This window comes from Pteronotus mesoamericanus, unplaced genomic scaffold (genome assembly GCF_021234165.1).
Source record: "Pteronotus mesoamericanus isolate MK-2021 breed Mesoamerican mustached bat unplaced genomic scaffold, CSHL_Meso_final scaffold_21, whole genome shotgun sequence".
Lineage (NCBI taxonomy): Eukaryota > Metazoa > Chordata > Mammalia > Chiroptera > Mormoopidae > Pteronotus > Pteronotus mesoamericanus.
The window spans coordinates 21,789,418-21,811,013 of record NW_026555310.1 but is presented as its reverse complement, the minus strand read 5'-3'; the positions used below and the strand labels follow the sequence as shown (position 1 = coordinate 21,811,013).

General features: G+C 35.8%; 1 protein-coding gene across 1 annotated transcript in view; it reads right to left on the bottom strand.

The window, feature by feature from the left end:
• Positions 1-4,699: 4,699 nt before the first annotated feature.
• The window catches only part of ST8SIA1 (ST8 alpha-N-acetyl-neuraminide alpha-2,8-sialyltransferase 1), a 123,264-nt gene continuing 106,367 nt past the window's right edge, over positions 4,700-21,596 (bottom strand). Inside the window, exon 5 of the mRNA XM_054591339.1 lies at positions 4,700-5,186. Within this exon, the coding sequence (XP_054447314.1) occupies positions 4,700-5,186 (487 nt within the window). The remainder of the gene's footprint in view (positions 5,187-21,596) is intronic.

Genomic DNA, 21,596 nt, shown 5'->3' with positions numbered 1-21,596 from the left:
AAAAAAACTATTTAAGGCAGTGTAAAATTTTAAGCTTCTCAGCAAATTTCCACACCAGCTCTCTAGTCACAAGGCTTCTAGCTCAACTCCAGGGTGAGACCAGCTTCTATGGGACTGAACAGAGATAGACAGTGCTTGAAAGCCAAGGTCAAGAGCAGAGACTTCTCTGACCCTTTGTATGCTGAGAGCTTGAGATCAAGTTTGTCTCCTCCTTTCCACTTGCCTCATCCACTCCCTGGCACGTAGTGGTTTGAAGTTGTCAAACTGCTCGTCGTATTTATAGTTATTGTTGACAAGGTTAGAAACCTGGCCTGAGTTGAAGGTGCCTGGACCTGTGCACCCACTCCCAGCCCTGACGTGTACCCATCAGCAGTCCTATCATCGGAGCATCAACCTCTGCCTACGCTGGGAAGAGGAAGAAACACAAAGCACAATTTTGGTCTCAGTCCTTATTTCTCCACATAACTTGTCCTCAAGTTCCCACAAAAATCCTTATAGCTTTGATCTTTGGAATCCTGCAAACATAAAACAAATATGTTCCCTGGTTCTGGTGAGAAAGTTTTCATGTAACACAGTAAAAATTTTGTACAGTTTTCAATGGACTGTGACATTTCTTCCTCTTAGGTCCCTCCTAACAAGGACTTGACAGTTAAAAAATTTTACAAAGTCAATATTTTTAAACAAAAATAATTAAAACCACACATGATTGAGTTTCCACACACAGAAGAGTTTGTGAATAAAAAAGTATACAACTACCATTGTTGCTGCCAAGAGGGATGCTATTGTTATTGTTTCCAGTTGGAATCATTTATAATACTTCTGTAAAGCTTTTGACTAATCTAAGAATATTTTTGGTAAATTTAGAATTCTAGGATTTCTTCAGCTATTTTCCAAGTAGATTCTAAAGCCATGTTGTCTATTGCTTCAGGTGTAATTTATACCTAAACTAAACAATTTTTTTAGGCAGAAGAAGGGCATGAAACATCACAAAGCCAAACACAGAGTATTGTCTGAACATATGTCACTTGGGATCATCTGGATCATTTTTGATCATTTACCTTTGTTAAAATAGTTAAAAGTGAACTAAACAAAAACAGGAAGCACTGTTTAACTTCCTGTGTTAATTGCAGTTTAGATGGACAATGTTGTCTAAACTACTAGTCAAATATTCTGTATAAAGGTTTTATGCCCAGTGACCTCTTCCATATAAAAACCTTTCATATAAAATTATTATTATTTTTGCTTAATCCCAACTCATAGACAGACAACAGCATGGAGATTGCCAGAGGGAAAGAGGTGAGGGGAGGTAGAAGAGGGTAAAGGCGGGAATAAATGATGATGGAAGGAGACTTGACTTGGGGCGACAAACATACAATGCAATATACAGATAATGTATTATAAGATTGTACATGTGAAACCTATAAATTTTATTAGCCAATGTCACCCCAATAGATTCAATTAAAAATTAAAAAATAAAAATAAATGATTTTTCTTTCTTATGGAATGACTTAGTCCTTTACCTATATTAATTTTACTGAAGTGTAATCAAAATTAAACAGAAGTCATCCTCATTCATGATCCTTAACATCAACACAATTCTCAAATTGGAGCTAATAAAAAGTCTCATCGGAAAATCATTTTCCATCCCTTTAGTCCCTCTTTGGCCCCCGTGGAGCAACCTAATTTTTGTCACTAAAAAACCTTTAAAAATTAGACTGATGTTTGAGAGTGATGTCCTCTCTTGGCAGATGCATTGAAAGTGATGAAATAGTTCTTACTGAATGTGTCTACCATAACCTGAATACCTTCTGAACTGAATCTTAAGAGTCAGCAATATAAAAATGTAATTGACTAAATTCGGCAAAGTATGAGGCACAATTCTGAAGTCCTCAACTTTAGAAAAACAAAATAAAATAATCAGAGTTTAGAACTCAATTTCTTAATAGTAATAGAGTATTCCAGTACTCTGCAAGATAATTCTAGAGAGATCCTCACTTAGAAACACACATATTTTGATAAGGATAGAGATGCATAAGTTTATTCAACACACACATGCATGCACACACATATAAGCACACACTCATAATCTTAGGTTTAGTTACAGCTATCTAACGACATAAAAGGAAATATGTATGCCATACCTACCAATTGTTACTATAAAGTAATCCCCAACTTTAATCTGTTCTAAGAAAATATCCTCATTAACCTGTAGTCAGACTTTGAATGACATAAGCATGCATGTGCATCCTTAAGTGAAGACAATATGCAATAATCAAAATATTTTGGTCTAATCCAGAGTTTCTCAACCTCGACACTACTGCCATGTTAGACTGGGTAACTCTTTTTGTGTGGGGATCTGACCTGTACATTTTGAGTGTTTTGCAGGATCGCTGGCGTCTACCACTAGATGTCAGTAACACCCCCTAAATCATGACAATCAAAAATGTCACCAGAGAGGAGAATCACCCGTTTGAGAAGCACTGGTCCAAGTAAACATTATCATTTTAGGATATTTCAGTTTTGCCTTTCAGAAGCCACAGATTTATGGACTGACCATTGTACAAACCTACTGCACAAATCTACCCCAAACAAGCTGTTAACATTTCCAGGTATGCTTTTAATGGAACTGTGTTTCATTGGCTTTCTGTAGCTCATTAATTACATTTTAACAATTTTAACAATTAAAGCACTAATTTGAGTGACATTTCATTAACATTTGTATGTGTATTTCATTAGCCCTTTTATATTTCTGATGAAGTATATAGGTTAAAATGTATTCCTTTTTAAGGTAATTATTAAATAATAACAATAGCTCGAGAGGAAATATATTCAGGGTTGCACATAGTGAATAACACAGCTCACTCAATAGTACATTCTCAGTACATTTTTGCTGCCATATAGGATCAAAATAGTAGATCAGTTCTGCATGGAATCAATATTCTCAAATTTTCAACTTTCTAAGTATCAGAATAATCTGTGTCATGTCAACCAGTCATATTTCAATTGCTGATTTCTGTCATAACCTCAAAATTCAATTTAGAAAAATGATACAGATATTTTTTTGAAGGGTGTTGTTATCTTGATGGTTTTTAAATTAATTTACCAAAAACTGCTACCTGTTCTAATCTATATTGTGTACTAAGTTTCTAACATTAAAAAATGAACCTTTTTGGCACAGTTCATCTAAATTTTGGCAATACTTAAAAAAAAAATGATTTCCAGTGTCTCCTTTTAGATTAAGGCATCCCAAAGAACAATGACAATGAAAGGCTTCCTTTACCTTTCTCTTATATGTAAACACATTTAACTGCTTGTAGTCTGTCAGAGCTTGGCTTTCTAAGTTGTCCTACCTGCTACTAAGAGACTAGATAGCTACTAACTCACATCCCTTCACTTGTATGAATCTGCCTTGTATGAGATTACTCAACACAGGGTCCACTCATGGGAGTCAGAATGAGTAAAACAATTCTGTTCATTTGGGGTAAGCATTTGGGAGTAAGGCTTCTCATGCTGGTATGAGCACTATGAGCAGCAACCAGTAAGCTGGCTTATCCTACATCAGAGAATAGTGGGTAGTACATAATACATTTATAGCTCTCCAACACTGGTTACAAATTTTTTAAAATACCAGGCCATGTGGGTTCAACTTTCATGGTTGCACAGGAATGAGCTTTGTTTAATTGCGTGTGTGTGTGCATCAACACATGAATGCTTGTGTATATGCATACATAATGCTTTATCTTCAAGTGAACACACCATGGTAGATAGAAAAGGGAAGAACCTTCCAGTCTGTCTTCCAGAGACTAAGTTTACACCACTGCGAACATTAAATTATGATGACAATTATGCAAATAGTTTGCAAATAAATAATGCACTCACATTGTAGTCTTTATGCACTAAAATAATAATAATGCAAATAGGCTTACAAAATGCAGACCTAAAATTGATTTTATGCCCTAAATTCTGAGGAGGAGGAAAAGTGGTTCATGTTATCCAGACTATGAGTCAACACAGTCTAAATTCAACAATGCTTCACATTGTCTAAGTAGACCTGACAAAAGGGGAGGAAGCAATTCTTATTTAACATTTTTCAATGGGAGGAGACTATAGCTAACATAGACTTGGTTCCACAAATCACAATATCAGCTGTAGTGCTTTGTATCCTTAGATTTTTAAAAATCTATCTCATTACTCACTCACTGCCCCTAAATAGAGCAAAAATAAATAATAATTTTTTAAAAACTTATGGTTCTAATGTCAGTTTTCATACATAGTTGTTGTTGTTGTTGTTGTTGTTGTTGTTTAAATTAAGCCAGTCTGTACTGACAACCAGTAACACTTTGCCCTGGCACTTACTTTATTAACCTTAAGTAACTCCTCAACTTCAACAACTAGAGTTCCGTCTTATTTGTGAACTGAACCTTCTCGATTTTAACCCATGTAAATGTGCTTTACCAACATTATTTCATCAGAATGTTAAGATTGCAAATCCACAATGTGCTATAAAATATTTCACAGGACATTTTACTTCTTACTTGTCCTCCAAGCCAACATTAAAAGTAGAGTTTCCCATGGTTGGTGGTTGTTGTGTGCAAGTGACCCATGCAAATTCATGAAACAACTTCACCATTTCCTTTTGCAGTCATGTAGAAAACCTAACAAAAATACCCTGACTTAGTTTTTCCTTTTTCCACTGTCCCTAGGAGGTGGGCTGGAGTGAGGTGTCCTCACACGGGTCTAGCTGCATTCTCAGTGCACCAATTTTATGAAGATACCAGAGTTGGAGAAATTCCTCTGGCATGGCATGAAAGCCAGAAAAGGGCAAGACATTATCATAGTAGTGGTGGCTGATGGGCTGCTCATGCATATTCACAGAGAAGGGCCAGAAGCCATAGATGGCCACCTCCTCACAGAGTCCCAGGGCTGCGCTCACCAGAAAGAGTCCTGTAGACAGGCGTTTGGCATGAATTCCCCTACTTTTCCAGAACTTTCCAATGCTACGCAGAAAGTTGGGGTTAGCAAAGAGCACTGTTTGATTGGCACCGACATCTGACAGTGTATAATAAACCCGGAGGGATGGCTCTGTTCCTGTCTTCATAGAAAACGCAGGCATGTAGATGTAACTGTGGTTATAAATTTTCATGTTGTCCACAAATGTCTTTCTGGACCACAGCAGGTTCTGAAACCTATTGAAGAGAAAGAGAGACTCAATGAACCTGAAGAAAAGAAATTCATCAACACCTACTCTGTTGTTTTTCTGATGGCCTTAATAGTTCATATCGTCCTTGAACTTCCAATGATCTCTCATCATGTAACGCGGCTTTCCCTCGCCTCTAAACTCAGGTTAAGATTCCTTCATGGAATTCCTTCAGAACTAAAGCACGTTGTAAATTTTGTTCTCTTCATTTTATTTGTTTGAAGTGTAAAGATGATTTAATACTCATGAATTCAAAAAGCTTTTGGTTATCAGATAAGATTTTAATAAAAGCTACTTGTGAGGTCTGACATAAGCACAGGACCGCTTTCTTCAACTGCACAACAAAGGATCCTCTTCTAAAATAATTCTTCCCATTGAAATTCTATGATTTTACAATACCAGTGTTCAGATTAACCAACGCTATATTGTAACTATAACATGGAAAAAAAAGACTTGTTATTATAAAAGGATGTTGGGAGTTGCCCATTTTGCTTGCACTAAAGAACATTTCTCTCCTATGTTCTTTCACTTTGGATTACATGAAATGAAAGTTTAAATATATTCCCCTAAAATGGATGGTCCACATCCTATATATCAGTAATTGAGGAATTAAAAATTTAATGACCAAATTTTGGTCTCAAAAAATTCAAGTAGTTGTGGAAACAAAATGATAAATGAGTGCACTAGAATATCCTAAATGCAACATTGATATGTGTAAAAAAAACATGAAATTCAGTTAAAAATAATTAACTCTGCTTTGGAAGAGGATGTGGGGTCCAAGAAAGCTACAGAGAGGAGGTGACATTTAAATATACCTCTTCAGGGAAACAACAGGAAAGAGAGCAACTAAACTAGAAGGGATACTTTGGTCATTGACGAGGGTATACAGTGTACTAAAACAAGGATGAGGATTCAGTGTTCCTGTGATGAGCAAGGCGGGACTGACTAGGGCAGTGGTTGAAGATGAGGCATGTTGAAAAAAACTTGTGTGTCTTTGGATTTCACTCTAGTGACGAGGAGGCTTCACAGCAGTGAGTACTATTTGGACACAAGTATTTCATTATTTGTTTAGTGGTCAGTCTATGTCAAAAAGGTAACTCTGGCAGTTAGAAGATGTTCTGGGGAAGGAAGAGGTTAGTGGCCTAAAAACCAGTTCAGAGGTTGCTGATACAGCTCAAGTGAGAGCAAAGAGAAAGACAATGAAATAGACGAGAGCCTTGCAGCAGCATCCAGGAATGGAACTGAGCCACAACTAGCAGAGCGAGTCTGGCCTGACATCTTGGCAGGGCTCATCAGAAACATGTGAAACCAAAATTCTGAATACACAAATCCACAGGATTTTATGCAACAATCAGTGCTATTAACTCTGCCTGCCAAGAAAGGTGTGTTTCTCAAGCCCAAAGGAAGGGAAATTGCTCAAGTTTTCTTCATGACCTTGATTCAGCAGCCTGCTTTAGCAATTTTTACTGGGTCCTGACAAATAGAGAAATGATCACAGGGTTTTTAGGTGGAATCCCTTTACCATAGAAGTCATGGAAACATATTGAACCATATTCTGGGGCTGAGCCTGCTTCTCCAACAGAAATTCCCGCTTTCCAACTTCCAAATAGGCTCTTCTTAGACAATTTTAAATGCTCTCATTTTTAAATTGCCCATCCCTATTTTCTACTCTCTTCCTACAACAGTAATTCATTCTCAATAATGTAGACACACCTTGCAGATAGTATCCTGCTTCATTTGAACGGTGGTTCCCAAATGATAGCTGGAAAATCTGAATTTATATCCAGCACTCTCCAGTGATTTCATGATGCTGGTGTCCAGGGGATATACTTACAAGCTCAAAGCCAGTGCAATCTGTCTAGCTCTCTCCATCTACTCCTCAACATCTTTCTTTTCATCTAATTTTATCCTTGTTGTAACCCTAGGAGGAAGAGTGCTCCCTCTTCCCCTCTTGTCATGGAACAAGCTACTTCACATTTTCTAAAGAACTCTTGTCCAAAGTGGGTTTCCGATCTTTAAAACATTCAGCCTCTCCATCTCTATTGAATTACCTCCCTCTCTCCTTTTAACATTGTTTAAACTTAATGAAATAAATTTTTTCTGATGTCTGCCCTGTCCCCAGAGCTACATTCTAGGTTTCATTGCACCAGCCACATTCTAGAGCAGCTAATATACGTCTAGTTGTTCCCTTTTGTTTCCTGCAAAGAATTCCTTCCTATTGCTGTACAGAATGACTCCTATTCCACAGGGCTCCGCTGGTGGATGGAAACTCCTCATTTTTTCTGGTGGACCGCATACTAATGAGACTCACACACAGCGCCAATAAAATCAGGGCAGTGGATTTTGCGTTCTTTGTCTTAAAGGTGACTGATTATTCTTGAAGAGGGCTGTCTTCCTTACTTGAGTTTTAACTTTGGAAAGAATCACACATCTTAGATTTACTAGACTCTTACTTTCATTGGCACTACTAAAAAACCATCCCATAGTATATATTTTATTACTTTTGCCTATCCCATTCTTCAACAAATGACATTACTTGGCTCAACTTAATAATTATTTGTGGCATGACTAATATAATTAATGTTATCCTGATCAAGAGTTTAATAAGAATAGTTTCGAGTTTTACCAAATTATTTTAAAATTCATTTAGAATGATAAAAGAGAGGTCCCTAGCTTATCTCTCCAGCCATGTCATACTCAGCTACCCTCCATGCCCTCACGCTATGCTCCAACCACCCCTGTACATACACCTTTCCACATTTTTACATCCATATTTTTGCTCATCATTCAATGTACTTGTGAAGTTCTGCCTATATATGAAGACTCAGCTTAAGCTTTTCCTTCAACAGTCTATTCCCCACTTCCAACCTCATCTTTCAAGAGTCTTCTTTAAACTCCTTAATATGAACTGATCGTGCCATCTGAGAACATGTACTCCTTGAATACAGGGAAATATCTTATTCATCTTTTAATCTTTATAACCTAGCTCAGAATGGTGGTATACTATATGAATGGAAAACTATTAAATAATAATTGAAAAAGAAGCAAGTGAACCCAGATTAGCCATTAAAAATAAAAATTAATATAGTGAATATGGGAAAGAAATAGAAAAATGTATTAATAAAACAGAGCACAAAACACATAAATACAGCACATACTGCAAATAAATTTAATATGTGATATTAGAGACATAATTGATGAAATTTTAAAAATTAGTTAATAAACAATGCCAAGACAACTAGTTAACAATTTGAAATTTGAGGGGGAATAGATTCATACCTGATAAGAAAATTATAAAATAATTTTAGATAAGTAAAATAATTATTTAAAGACAGGGCTGGGGTGGGGGTGAGGGTATGCTAGGCTCTAGGGAGAGTAACTGTACAAAAATAGCTAGCACAACCCAGGGGAAACTGAGGATACTTTTCAACTCATAGAATATTGGAAGGCAGACTCATAGTTCTCAAGTAGAATATAGACTCAGAAAGGCCAAAAGAAAGACCAGTAGATAGTGACACTTGGGAGTCACTCAAAAGAAAGCCACCTTACCACCTTCTCTTCAACTGAGGGTAAAGACTGCCTGTCAAGAAGTTGTCCATGCAAAGAGCTTTCAACTCTGCAGAGAACTTCCTGTCACCAAACAAGGACATCCAAGATCAGAAGACACTGAGGAAGTCTCCAACATGAGAGTCAGTAAACAAAACCGAAGAACAAAAGAATTCAGAGGAAAACAATATTATTCAAGGGGCAAGAAAAAAAATCATAATCTATAATTAGTTTTTTGGAAATAATAATAGATACTGCATCTATAAACCAAGAGTAGGATACTCTACAAAAGAAAAAAGGAGAGAGAGAGAGAGAGAGAGAATTTAGGTAATAAGAGAGACCTCTTGGCAATTAAAACATATAACAACAGATGGATGCTGATCAAGGAGGGCTCCGGGAAATGGCTACACAGCAGGAATTGGAAGTCATCAGTCCAATTCTAGTGAGAGAAAAAAATAGTTTCTGAAAGGATGTCTCAACAACAATAAAAATGTGGCCCTGATAGACTAACATGTTGGCAGTAATGAAAGAAGATTTGCAGCTCTAGTGGAGACTAGAGATGAAAAAATGACTATTTTATGAGAAATCTTTATTTGCTCTGGGGAAAAAATTAAAAGTTGAAAAGCATATTAAATAATTGTAATAGACTTTTATCTCAGATGTGAACAGGACCTTATGTAGACACTAAGGTAAGTACTGACTATTGATTTAGATTGTGATATATCTTGACTGAGAGATCAAAAAGGGAAAGTGTATATGGTGGGGGATGCTGTGAGGAGCACTTTAAGAAAAATAAATCTTTATTTTTCCATAATAAATGAGTAAATAAATGGAAAATTTTAAAATTCCAATTAGGCATGACACTTTAAAGTGTAACAAGAGAAAAAACAGAGAATTTGAAAGTCTTAGAACTTTACTTCAGGATTTACTTCAGGACAGGATTTCTGCTTTCTATTTTAATATTACTTGATTTTTAAAACTATGTACACATTATTTTGTTAAAAATGAAAATTAAAAATTTTAAATCATAAAAAGCAAAAAGCAATTTACATTGATCAAATGAACAATTTAGTACAATGTAATACTCAAGAAACTTTATGTACCTAACAAGATAGTTTTAAAATATATGTAGCAAAAACTGATAAAAATTCAAATAGATACTCACAAATCCACAATCATAGTGAGGGCTTTCAATTTAAAAAGTCTATTATTTTTAAACATAAATAGGCATTTCCTAAAAATGACTATACATTATGTCACAAAAGAAAAAATATATATATTAAAGTAATTATCATCATATAGATCATATCATCTAATCAGAAATATAATAAAATAAAAAGTTAGCAATACATTAATACATATACTACATTAGAAAATACATTTTAAAACATAGTTCAAGTATGTTCATAAGATTATTAGAGGAATCTGTCAATATTTGTAGAAAATATAATTACCTATCTAGAATATACAGGAGAACCAATTGAAAAATTATTTATTGGAACCAATAAAGACTTGGACAAGATCAACTTTTAAAAACCCACCTCTAAACCAGGAATAAAGGAGAACTTCTTCAACTTGATAAAGACTGTCCACAAAAACCCTTCACCGAATGAACGTTTTGGTGAGAAACTTGAAGCTTTCCCATTAAGATCAGGCACAAGCCAAGGATGTATCCTCTCTTGTATAATGTTGAAATCATTATACAAGGATGTATAATGATTTCAACATTATAGTGGATGTCATTGCTAACACAATTAGACTAGTAAGGAAATAAAAGTTATACAGACTGGCAAAGAATAAGTAAAACTGTCTTTGCAATTGACACAATTGTTATGTAGAAAATTTTTTTAAAAGACCAAAAAAAAAAAAAGAAACCCCTCCTGGATTTAATAAATGACTAGAGCAAGGTTGCAGGATAACCTGCAAGGTTAATACATGAAAGTCAATTGCTTTTCTATATATTAGCGACAAACAAATGGAATTTGAAATAAAAAACACAATACCATTTACATTAGTACCTCCAAAAATGAATAACCTTGCAAGGTTAATATGAAAGTCAATTGCTTTTCTATATATTAGCAACAAACAAATGGAATTTGAAATAAAAAACACAATACCATTTACATTAGTACCTCCAAAAATGAAATACTTAGGCATATATCTAACAAAATATGGACTGTGTAAGATCTATGTGAAGAAAACTACAAAGCTCTAGTTGAATAAAAGCAAGGAACTAAATATATAATAAATTGAGAAATATGAGATATTCATGAATAGAAAGACTCAATATTGTCAAGATGTCAGTTCTTTCTAACTTTTTTGTAGAGTCATTGCAACCCCAATCAAATTCCTAGAAATTTTGTGCATATCAACACACTGATTCTAAAATTCATAAGTAAAAGGAAAAGACTTAGAATAGCCAATATGCTATTGAAGGAGAAGAGCAAAGTTGGAGTACTGATACTACCCAAATTCAAGACTTGCTATAAAGCTACAGTAATCAAGACAGGGTGGTACTGGCAAAAGAATAGACAAATGGATCAATGGAACAGAACAGAAGGCCCAGAAATAGACCCTCATAAATCTGTGAGAAAGGAGCAAAGGCAATATAATGGAGCAAATGGAACTAGACATCCACATGCAAAAACATGAGTCTAGAAACAAATTTTACACCCTTCACAAGAATTAACTCAAAATGGATCACAGACCTAAATATAAAATGCAAATAAACCTCCTAGAAGATAACACAGGAGAAAACCTAGATGACCTTGGCTATGGCAATGACTTTTTAGATACCCCAAAGGCACAATACATGAAAGATCTAGTTCATAAACTGAACTTCATTAAAATTAAAAACTTCTGCTCTATGAAAGGCAACATCAAGAGAATAAGATGACAAGCCAGAGCCTTGGAGAAAATATGTTCAAATGACACAGCTAATAAAGAATTGTTAGGCAAAATATACACAGAACTCTTTAAAACTTAGTAATAAAAAAAAATAAAAATGGTCCAAAGACATTCATAGACACCTCACCAGACATCAGCATATAAGCATATTAAAAAAGCTTCACATCATATACCATCAGGAAAATGTAAATTAAAATGACATTCACATCTATGAGAAGAGCCAAAATCCAGAACATTGACAGTACCCGAATGCCCGTGAGAATGTAGAGCTACAGAAACTCTCATTCACTGCTGGTGGGAACGCAAAATGGTACAGCCACTTTGGAACGCAGTTTGGTGGTTTCTTACAAAATTAACAGACTTTTACCATGCAATCTAACAATCATGATCCTTGGTATTTATCCAAAAGTGTTGAAAATTTATGTCCACACAGGAACCTGGACAAGCACATTCATAACTGCCAAACTTGGAGTGCCCAAGTGGTCCTTCATTAGGTGGAGTACAATGGATTATGATTCAACACTAAAAAGAAATGAGTTATCAAGCCACGACAAGATGGGGGGGGGAACCTTAAATTCATATTACTAAGTTACAGAAGCCAATCTGAAAAGGCCACATACTGTACAATTTCAACTAAATGACGTGTTGGAAAAGGCAAAACTGTGGAGACAGTATAAAGATCAGTGGTTGCTTGGAGATGGGAAGGGAGAATGGAAAGAACAGGTGGGACACAGAGGAATTTTAGGGCAGTGAAAACACACTGCATGATACCATATTGATGGAAACATGTCATTCATTATATATTTGTCTGAACCACCAGGATGTACAGCACCAAGAGCAAACTATAATGTAAACTATGGACTTTAGGTGATTATAATGTGTTGATGCAGGTTCATCAATTGCAACAAATGTAGCGCTCTAGTGTGGATGCAGTTAATGGGAGAGGCTGCACGTATGTGGGTAGGAGGTATAAGGAAAATCTTTGTAGTGTATTTTCCTCTGAATTTTGTTGCAAACCTGAAACTGCTCTAAAAAAATAAAATAATTTAAAAAGCCCATCATATCTTCTTCACACAATAGCAATCACATTTTAGAGAATTAAAATAAATTAAAGATACATTATAAAATTAGGACTGCCAAGTCAGAGATGAGCAAATCCAGAGGGCTAACATACATATTAAAATATGCACAATCACAAACATGAAATGTATACCAATTAAAACTACAGCAAAAGAGCAGTGTTCCACATATCTAATTGTTAAAAATTAAGAAACATGTTAATAATTAGAAAAAGTGTGAGAAACAGGTACTTTTATGCTTCAAATGGGAGTATGAATTGTTACAGACAGTTTGGAAGGTGATTTGGCACTTTGAGTAAACACTTACTGACCCAGCCCTTCCATTTCTCAGCTGGTGCCCTTGATATTTACAGAGCAAACTCCCTCACTTCTCTTAGGTCTTGACTCAAATAAATTACCTCAGAGAAGATTTTCCTGAACACCCACCTTGTCTCTCACCTTTGTTGCAGTTTTTCATAGTACCTATCACTACATGACATTTTATTTTATATATGTCTGTTTATTGTTTTTGTCATCTTGAATGTTCATAAGGAGAACTTCGTTTTGTTTACTGTTAAAACCACAGAGCCGGAAAGGATGCTGAGGAATGGCACTAAGTAAATATTCATGAATGTTTGCTGAAGTATGCAGAAAATCAGAAGCAACCTAAAAGTCTGTCACTAAGGGAATGGCGAAACAAATAATTACATTCATACTATAGATACAAGACAGTCCGTTTAATGACACGGCTCTATTTGTATGGAAATAGGAATATTTCCAAGACATGTTACAGGAAAAACAAAGAAATTGCATAATTACTATGGCAATTTGTATAGTGGATTATCATACAGAATATATATTTTCTATAGTTACACATGTAGATGCATGGGAAAATGTTAGAAGGATAGATATTAAGCTGAAAATAATGGCTACCTCTGGGGAGAGGAGTGGGGATGAGGGTCTGAATAGAGGGTCAAGGAAAATGAGCTTCATCTGGAATGCTTTCATTTTTCAGAAGGAAGGTATGCTAATGTGTTACTTGTGTTATTAAATATTTCCTTTCGAAAAGTCAGTCACCTTAGTAATCGCATAAGTGCAAAGTAAAACCATTGTATCTAGTTTGCTTTTTTCAACACAGTAAATTAGAACTGTTGTAATTTCATGTTTTTAATATAATGTTGTTTGTATGATATAAAACACATTTACAAAAAGTTACAAATGCTCAAGTTAATTTATCTTAGATATATTTCATTTTAAAAGTTCACTTCTACATAAAATATTTTCTAATTTTTTCTCTATAATTTTATTTGAATGTTTTCCTTATTATTTACTTCCTGTTCAAACCTCCCAGTAATTTCCAGTGGCTTAATTCATTTCCTCATATTATTTACTAGCTTTTAAAAATATTTTAGACCATTTGCTATATTCATGGTTGCCTGTTGTCATTTTTCCATCTCCTTGCACAGCTGTTTGTTTACACAGCTGTTGCCTTCTTTTCCTTTGTCAATGAACATTAACTTTGTGTTGATTACAAATCTTTCCTCCTCGGTATCTTCTTATCCTGTAGGAGTGTCTCTTCCACAGGACACATTTTACCAGATTTAAAGAAACACATCACACCAAGCCATTCTATTCATACACAGTGCATGTTAAAATACGTCCTAACAATGCAAACTTCTGAAATATTTGTAGAATGGGCATTCCAAACTACACTGGAGAGTGATCTTAAGAGGATAGAAATTTTAGACAACCCCTTCAGAGATGGATACATCCAAACTGTGTTTTGAAGAACAGATAGGCATTAGCTATGTAAATGGAGTTGAAAAGAAAGAGCATTCTTGACTGAGAGAGCAGTGTGGGCAAAGGCACAGCGGTGAGAGAGGGAAGTGTTCAGAGAAATGCAAACAATTCAATACAATAAAGCTTTACTGCCTCGGGAGTAGCTAGAGATGAGGTTAACTTAGTGCATAGAGCAGAATAAAAGAATAATGTACTGCCAATCAAGCTTAAGTTCTACCCATAAGGAAAAATAGGGACTAATTAGCATGCATTAGTTCATGGGGGAAGTGATGACGGTTTTAACCACAGGGAGTGGAGGGAAGGAAGGAGAAGCCAACTTTGGTGAATGGGAGGAGCAGGGTTAATCTTCAATGGTGAAGTGTATGGATAAGCGTCCTTCCTGATTCAGTGTCAATTCTGTGTATGTTGTTTATATATATATATATAAAACAACACCTGAGAGGGATAAATATATATATATATATATATATATATATATATATATATATATATATATGTATATATATATGTTTGACAAAAAATATATATATATTTATCCCTCTCAGGTGTGACAGTAGTTTCAGTTCGGGGGGTTGAGTGGCTTGGACTTCTGGTGGCTTCTTTCATCATGATAAGTAACATAAAAGGAGGAGGTGGTGTGAAGGGAAAGATATTACCCAATTTTGAACACACTGAGCCACCCATGGACATAAGATCACCCAGAAGAACAATGGCCCAATATACAGTACACTGACAAATTATAACATTTAAACAGTGGGCAGAAGAGGCAGAGTGGTAGCACAGGGTAGATGGGCAGAGAGGTGAGAAGAAGTCAGAATAGTGTTCAATAACAGAAAAATGAAAGAGTTTAAAAAGTTTATCAGCAATAGCAAATGCTGAGAAGAAATCAAATGAAATAAAGGCAAAATGCTATTTGGAGATTTAGCAACATGGAAATTTTCAGTGGCGTGAGCTTTTTCAGTGCAAATCAGTCTACATCATAGAATGAAAACTTGACTGCATACAGGGGCCAAGCAGCTTACAAAAATATGTCAAAGGGCCAGGGATAAGACAAGAGGGTATGGATCTGGAAATGGAATGTTCATGTCCCATCTGAAGGATTTCAAATTAAAAAGAAAGTAAAAGCCAAGTAAAGCAAGTATGTAGACCAGCCTTGGCTTGTTAGAAACAAGTTTGATGTTAACCCTCAAAACTTATTCAAAATTCTAAATGACAATGACCATGGAATCAGAAATCCCATTAGAAAGGATGGGAAAAAATGTAATAGACATGGCCTCTTGTTCATTTATGACACTAGTGGCAGCCTGGGACAAGAATTGGAAGACAATAATCAAATTACAAAAATATCAGCACATTATAAGATTCCTGCTTAATACATGTTATCTTGTTTAAGCTTTGTAGTAACACTATGAAGAGAGAATTACCCTTGGTTGTAGTTGAGGATCAGAGTGGTTTAGTACTCTAGCAAAGTTTCATAACAGGAATGCGGTAGACTCTTGATTTCAGTTCAGTTTGATTCTAGATTCAACACTCTTTCAATTACAAATGGGTATCTTTTCCCAGAAGGAAGGCATGTTGCTCCCGTCCTGTGTGAATTCATTCACCTGTAACCTGGGCTCTTACCCCTTCTCACCTTCTTAAGGACTTGGTCCACCTTATCCTCTTTATTGCCTTTATCTTCATCCATGCCCTTTCACGGACGCTTTCCCCACATGGGCTCTTGCCTAAGTCTCCACAAATGAAAACAAACAACAAAAATTTCCTCTCTAGCTGCTTCCTGATATTTTCCCTTCTACCTATCTATTGCTGATTTCCTTCCTATTTCACTCATACTTTCTGAGAGATTTCATTCACTTCCATGACCTTAACTAGTGCCTAAACTGGTAAGGGAGTAGAAAATATTATTTTAACAAGAGATATCAGAGCTCCCTGTGGAAAAAGAATTCTCTTCATTTAGGTGTACAGGGTGTATTGTGTGTTGAAGGTGAAATTCTTAGATCCTGTCTTAGGAGCAGAAAGGACAGTAAGTAATAATTAACCTCTCCAGCACAAGTAGTTAACAGGAATTTGGGGGCTGGGAGACCCAAAGGGTGAGAAGAAGGAGAAAGAAAGGGAAGAATGAGGGTGACAACATCCTGGAAGGCTAGAGACAAGATGTAACAAAAGCTGAACATTCTCAATGACAGAGTAGTTGAAATACTATTAAGAACAGAGTTGTCTGATGCTCAATTTTTATATTATTTGCTTCATCGCTTTTCAGTGTTTCCTCTGTCTCAATGTGAAACTTCTATAAATTTTGTTATAATGCCTTTGGGAATGGTATTCTGGAAAAACCAAGAAAAGAGAGCCTTAATCGATGTCTACATTGCTGTGGAGTAGACAGAGCGGAGCAGTCACAGGAGGCAAGGGGAGGAGATGAATAAACTGAAGGTAATCAAAGGAAACAGGTAAGTGGGACAAACCATGACCGTATATAATTAACTTTAGGGAAATTCTCCAAAAATTGGAGAGAGCATTGGCCTCTCTGGCAGATACAGGTTAGGAATTCCAAATCAATTTGAAAAAACCTCCAGGACAAGCTGATCTCTACTCATATCTAAATCCATACTGGTGACTTTCTAATCTCTATCTCCAGTTCTACTCTTTAACATTAAAAATTGCATGGCAGAACAGCTAAATGATTTAGGGTATGAATTCTGAAGCCCCAACACCTAGATTTGAATCTAGGAGATCTGAATCTAGGAGATCTGAATCTCCTCTCAACTACTTAGTAACTTTGAGAATTTGGTCAAGTTTCTTAAGCCATATTTATTTTAGTCTCCTCATCTGTAACATATAAATATTAGCTGTATCTAGCTCATAGGGATTACTTATTATATGAATTAATACTTGCAAGGTATTTAGAAAAATATCTGTTCCATAGCATCAATACACACTCAAAAATATTAACATTTACTATTATAACCAAAAGGCCACTAGAAATTTCTATTTGGATTCATTCGCACACTTAACAGTTATTTTTTGAGTACTCACTATGTGTCATGCACTATTCTATGCACTATGGGATATAGCAGTGAACAATACAGACAAATGGAGCTTCCATTCAAATGAGAAGAGACAAACAACAAACAATCAATGAAAATATGAACCGTGTGTGTGCAGTACATGAAGAAAATAAATAGGGTCATAGGAAAAGAGAAGGTGGAGGTGTTGCTATTTTATTTAGATTGACATTTTAGCAGAGGTCTGAAAACACAAAAGAAGCAAGTCTTGTGGAGATATGTGGGAAGCACCTCAAAATCAGCATCTTCTTTCCAAAAACTGTAGGGGCCCAGAAACACATTGCTCTGGGGATCAGATATGATCCAAGCAATGGTATGTATGGCCTGGATTTCTATGTGGTGCTGGGTAGGTCAGATTTCAGCTCTGTAGACAAGAACAAGTGGCACAACCTCATTCCTTAGCTAAACAAATAGCACAACCATACACCAATGACACAACCAAGCCCAGCTATAAACATATATTCTTCCCATTCTCACCACTCCCATATCCACTCAGTCACTAAGTTCCCCTTTTATAACATCTTTTGAGCCTACTTTTCTCTTTCTACCTGTTACTTATGTGTTGAGCCATATGAAATGGCCATTCCTCTCATCAAAAACAGTTGAATATTGGCATGTGCTCACTAAATCCATTTTGTTTTCCTCTGGGGCATGCAGAAGGACTACTTCCCAGATACCCGTGCGGTTAAGTAGTGCTATGGTTAAGCTCTGGACAGAATGTTTGTATGAAATTTCCTGGCCTTGACCTTAAAATCTCCCCTCAATATATAGTATGCTCTGGTCCTTCCTGTGTCAGCAACGTTGAATAAAGAGTCAAAGATTATGTAGCCCTAGAAGAATGGTGGGACCACTGGAAAGAAGAAGTTTGAGTCCACAAGTAACAGGGTGGGGCAGAACTCTTCCCCTTCCCTGCTTATATTGTGTGCGTGAGTGAGGAAAAAAAAAAAAAAAACCTTTATTGTATTAAACTAGGAAGGTTTGGGGCAGTTTGTTACAGCAGCGAGTCCACCCTAACTAATGCATATTCTCAGTACTATGGTTTTATTTCAAATAACCACCAACCTTCCTCTGTACCATAACAACAGCATCCAAACTGATCTCTCAGTCTCCAGTACGTACTTCTCAAGGCTCCCCAAGGTGTGTCCCAAGGCCCAATTTGACTGTGTCACTATCTAGAGTAAGCTCTTCCATGGCTCGTTCTCATGTTCAAATAAAGTCTAAGCAATGTGCATACTCAAAGCCTTTTGTGATATTATCCCTGCCTACATCTCTAGCCTCTCATTTTGCTGTGACTTATCAGCACTCTCTACCCTTGCCTGGCCAAATTACTTGGGGTTCCTCAAATGGGTCATTGCCCACTCATGCCTCTAAGCCATTGCACATGCTGCTTCTGTCTGAAGTGAAAGGTACCTTTGCCCTGCTCATTCCTATTAATCTTTCAGGACTCAACTCGTGGATGGCATCTGCTGTAGAAAATCTTACATGACCCCAAGCCTGGATTAGGTATCTAACTTGGTGTGCTTTATTTTTATTAAAGTACTTATTACCTTGTCATATAATTAGCTCTTTAATTTTTATGACTCCTTTACTGAGTTCCTTCAGAAAAAGCTAATGTCCTTTATCTTTGTGTTCTCTAAGCCTAATACTATAGCTGACACAGTGTAGGCATTCATTGCAGAATGAATAAACACATAAAGGAATGAACGAATTTCTAAGCATCTTTGCAACTTTTTCACAAATGCATTTAACTCTTTACAAAATATGCTACAGGAAAAAAACACAAAATTGTCTTTCAGGAATAGTAAGGTAATGTAAGAGACATTTTCAATTGCCTTCATATTTGTTAAGCAACGTTTTCTTGCAATGTTTTTTATGCAAACCATTTCTTTGCCTTGAATGAAAAAAATGAGTAATTAGAAACTGAATAGCATTCTGAAATACAAATCTCTCATTAGGCACTAGTTCATTTTCTTGTAAACAGAATACGGTAATTTCTGACAAACATCCAAGAAGTATATAATCATTTTCAATCGCTAGCACCATTTAGAAAAATCTCATATTTTTCCAGGACAAATAAAATCGTACTTGTTTTTCTGATCATAGGTGTTCTTTCATGGTTTTTTCACTTTTGCAGTTCTCAAAATATCAACTATCTTCATTTCCTTAAATTTCAATATGAAATTAAAGCTATTCTAAAATTTAAAAACATATAGTAATTCATTTTGAGAGATAAAATTAAGTGAGGTATATTCTAATCTGTGAATTTAACTCTAAATTAAAAAAAAATATGGCAATGTTCACACAATGCAATAATCTTGCATTTAAAAAAATAGATTGCATATTAGAAGCCCACTGATTTAACCATACAATATCTTACAGAATTTTGTAATATAGATGATGGTCTCAAAATGCGGCTTCCAATCATAGAGGGTACTGTACAAGACTGCATGTTCAGCCTCTTCCACAGGCACAGGGCATCCTTCAGCAAGTTATGTCATCTCTTTATGCTTCAATTTCCTCATCTGAAAAAAATGTGTTGAAGAAGAGCACCTAGCCAGAGTCGCTGTGAGGACCGGACGAGTTTATCTGTGTGGTGTCCTTTGAATAGTGCCTGGCGCATAAGAAGTCTTATCGTTTTTTATTTTCATCTAAAATTTCACTATCAGCACCATCACCACCGTCACCATCATCATCTTCTTCATAACCATCATCATCCCATTCCTCTCCTCTCTGAAAGAACAGGTGATGAGAAACCAGTTCTTAAAGAATTCTAGAGAAATAAACATTATATCCAAGAATGCAAGTTACAAATTAACAATTAAAAAAACACTTCCTAGTCAGGATATTTTGGCAAGTTTCTATGCAGTCATTACTGTAATACTGAGGCTGACCTCACTTTTTTAATTACTGTGTTGAAAAAAAATATAAATAGGTGACTGATGTTTCAGACTGTCAGCAAACAGAAATGACAAGGCAAGGGGCCAGTGAAAATGGTCAATTTCATGTAGTTTGTCAGAGATTTATTTAGAGCAGAAATAGAATATCAAAAAAATCTCTTTTCTATAATGGAAATGCCAAACATAAGCTAAGTTTTATGAAAGAATGAGATCTGTCCAAAAAATTATTAAAGATAACCATCTATTTTAGCACAAAGAATTTATCTATGCCCTTCATAATGTAATTTAAAGCAATTAATGAAACCATTTGCATGTATATTTTTAATATACTACACATTTATTCTAGGCACCACATTTAATTACATATTTGATTACTCAATTATAATTTTAAAATTTGCTTATAAGATCTTTGTTATAAATCTACATCACATATTTTAAATTTATTCCATTTCTAGATTAGAGTCTCGATTTCTTTGATTATTTCTCAACTGAAGAGTTATAAAGTAACTTGAATTTCTCTGTTGTGACATGAACTCCATTCAAACTGAAAACCTAGGAAGGGTGTGAAGACAGGGGTCCTTCTACCCTCAGTTTCCAGGGAAGGAGCGGGCTGGCCAGCTGCACTGCACTTCAGAGCCAGCACCGAGTGGAACACGAGAACACTTGATGCCATTGTGCAACCCACTGACTAAACCTGAGACACAGAGGAGGACCTAACAATCCACCCATGCTGCCTCTGGCTGGGTAGCTTGGCAGGTTGAATGCTGACTACTGCAAGCCAAAAGATATAATTAATTTGAGGAGACTTCTTGATGACAATTTTTTTAAAGGAAATCATCATTAACTGGTCATTTGCAAATCCCAAAAGCTACCAGAGTGTGTATTTGATACTCGTGAGAAAGCAGATGGAACTACCTCAGTGGTTAGTGCCACCTGTACCTTGTAGAGGCTACTTTTGCAGGCTGCCACTGTGTCCATGACCTGTCTGCAAAACAACCCATTGTAGATGGTGCAGTACAGAGATCATTATCTCAATAACAGAATCAACTACTAGACTTGACTTTAACATGAACCTTCTAATCCATTTTGGGTATGACCATTTGAATACTGGGGTAACCATGCTAATTGG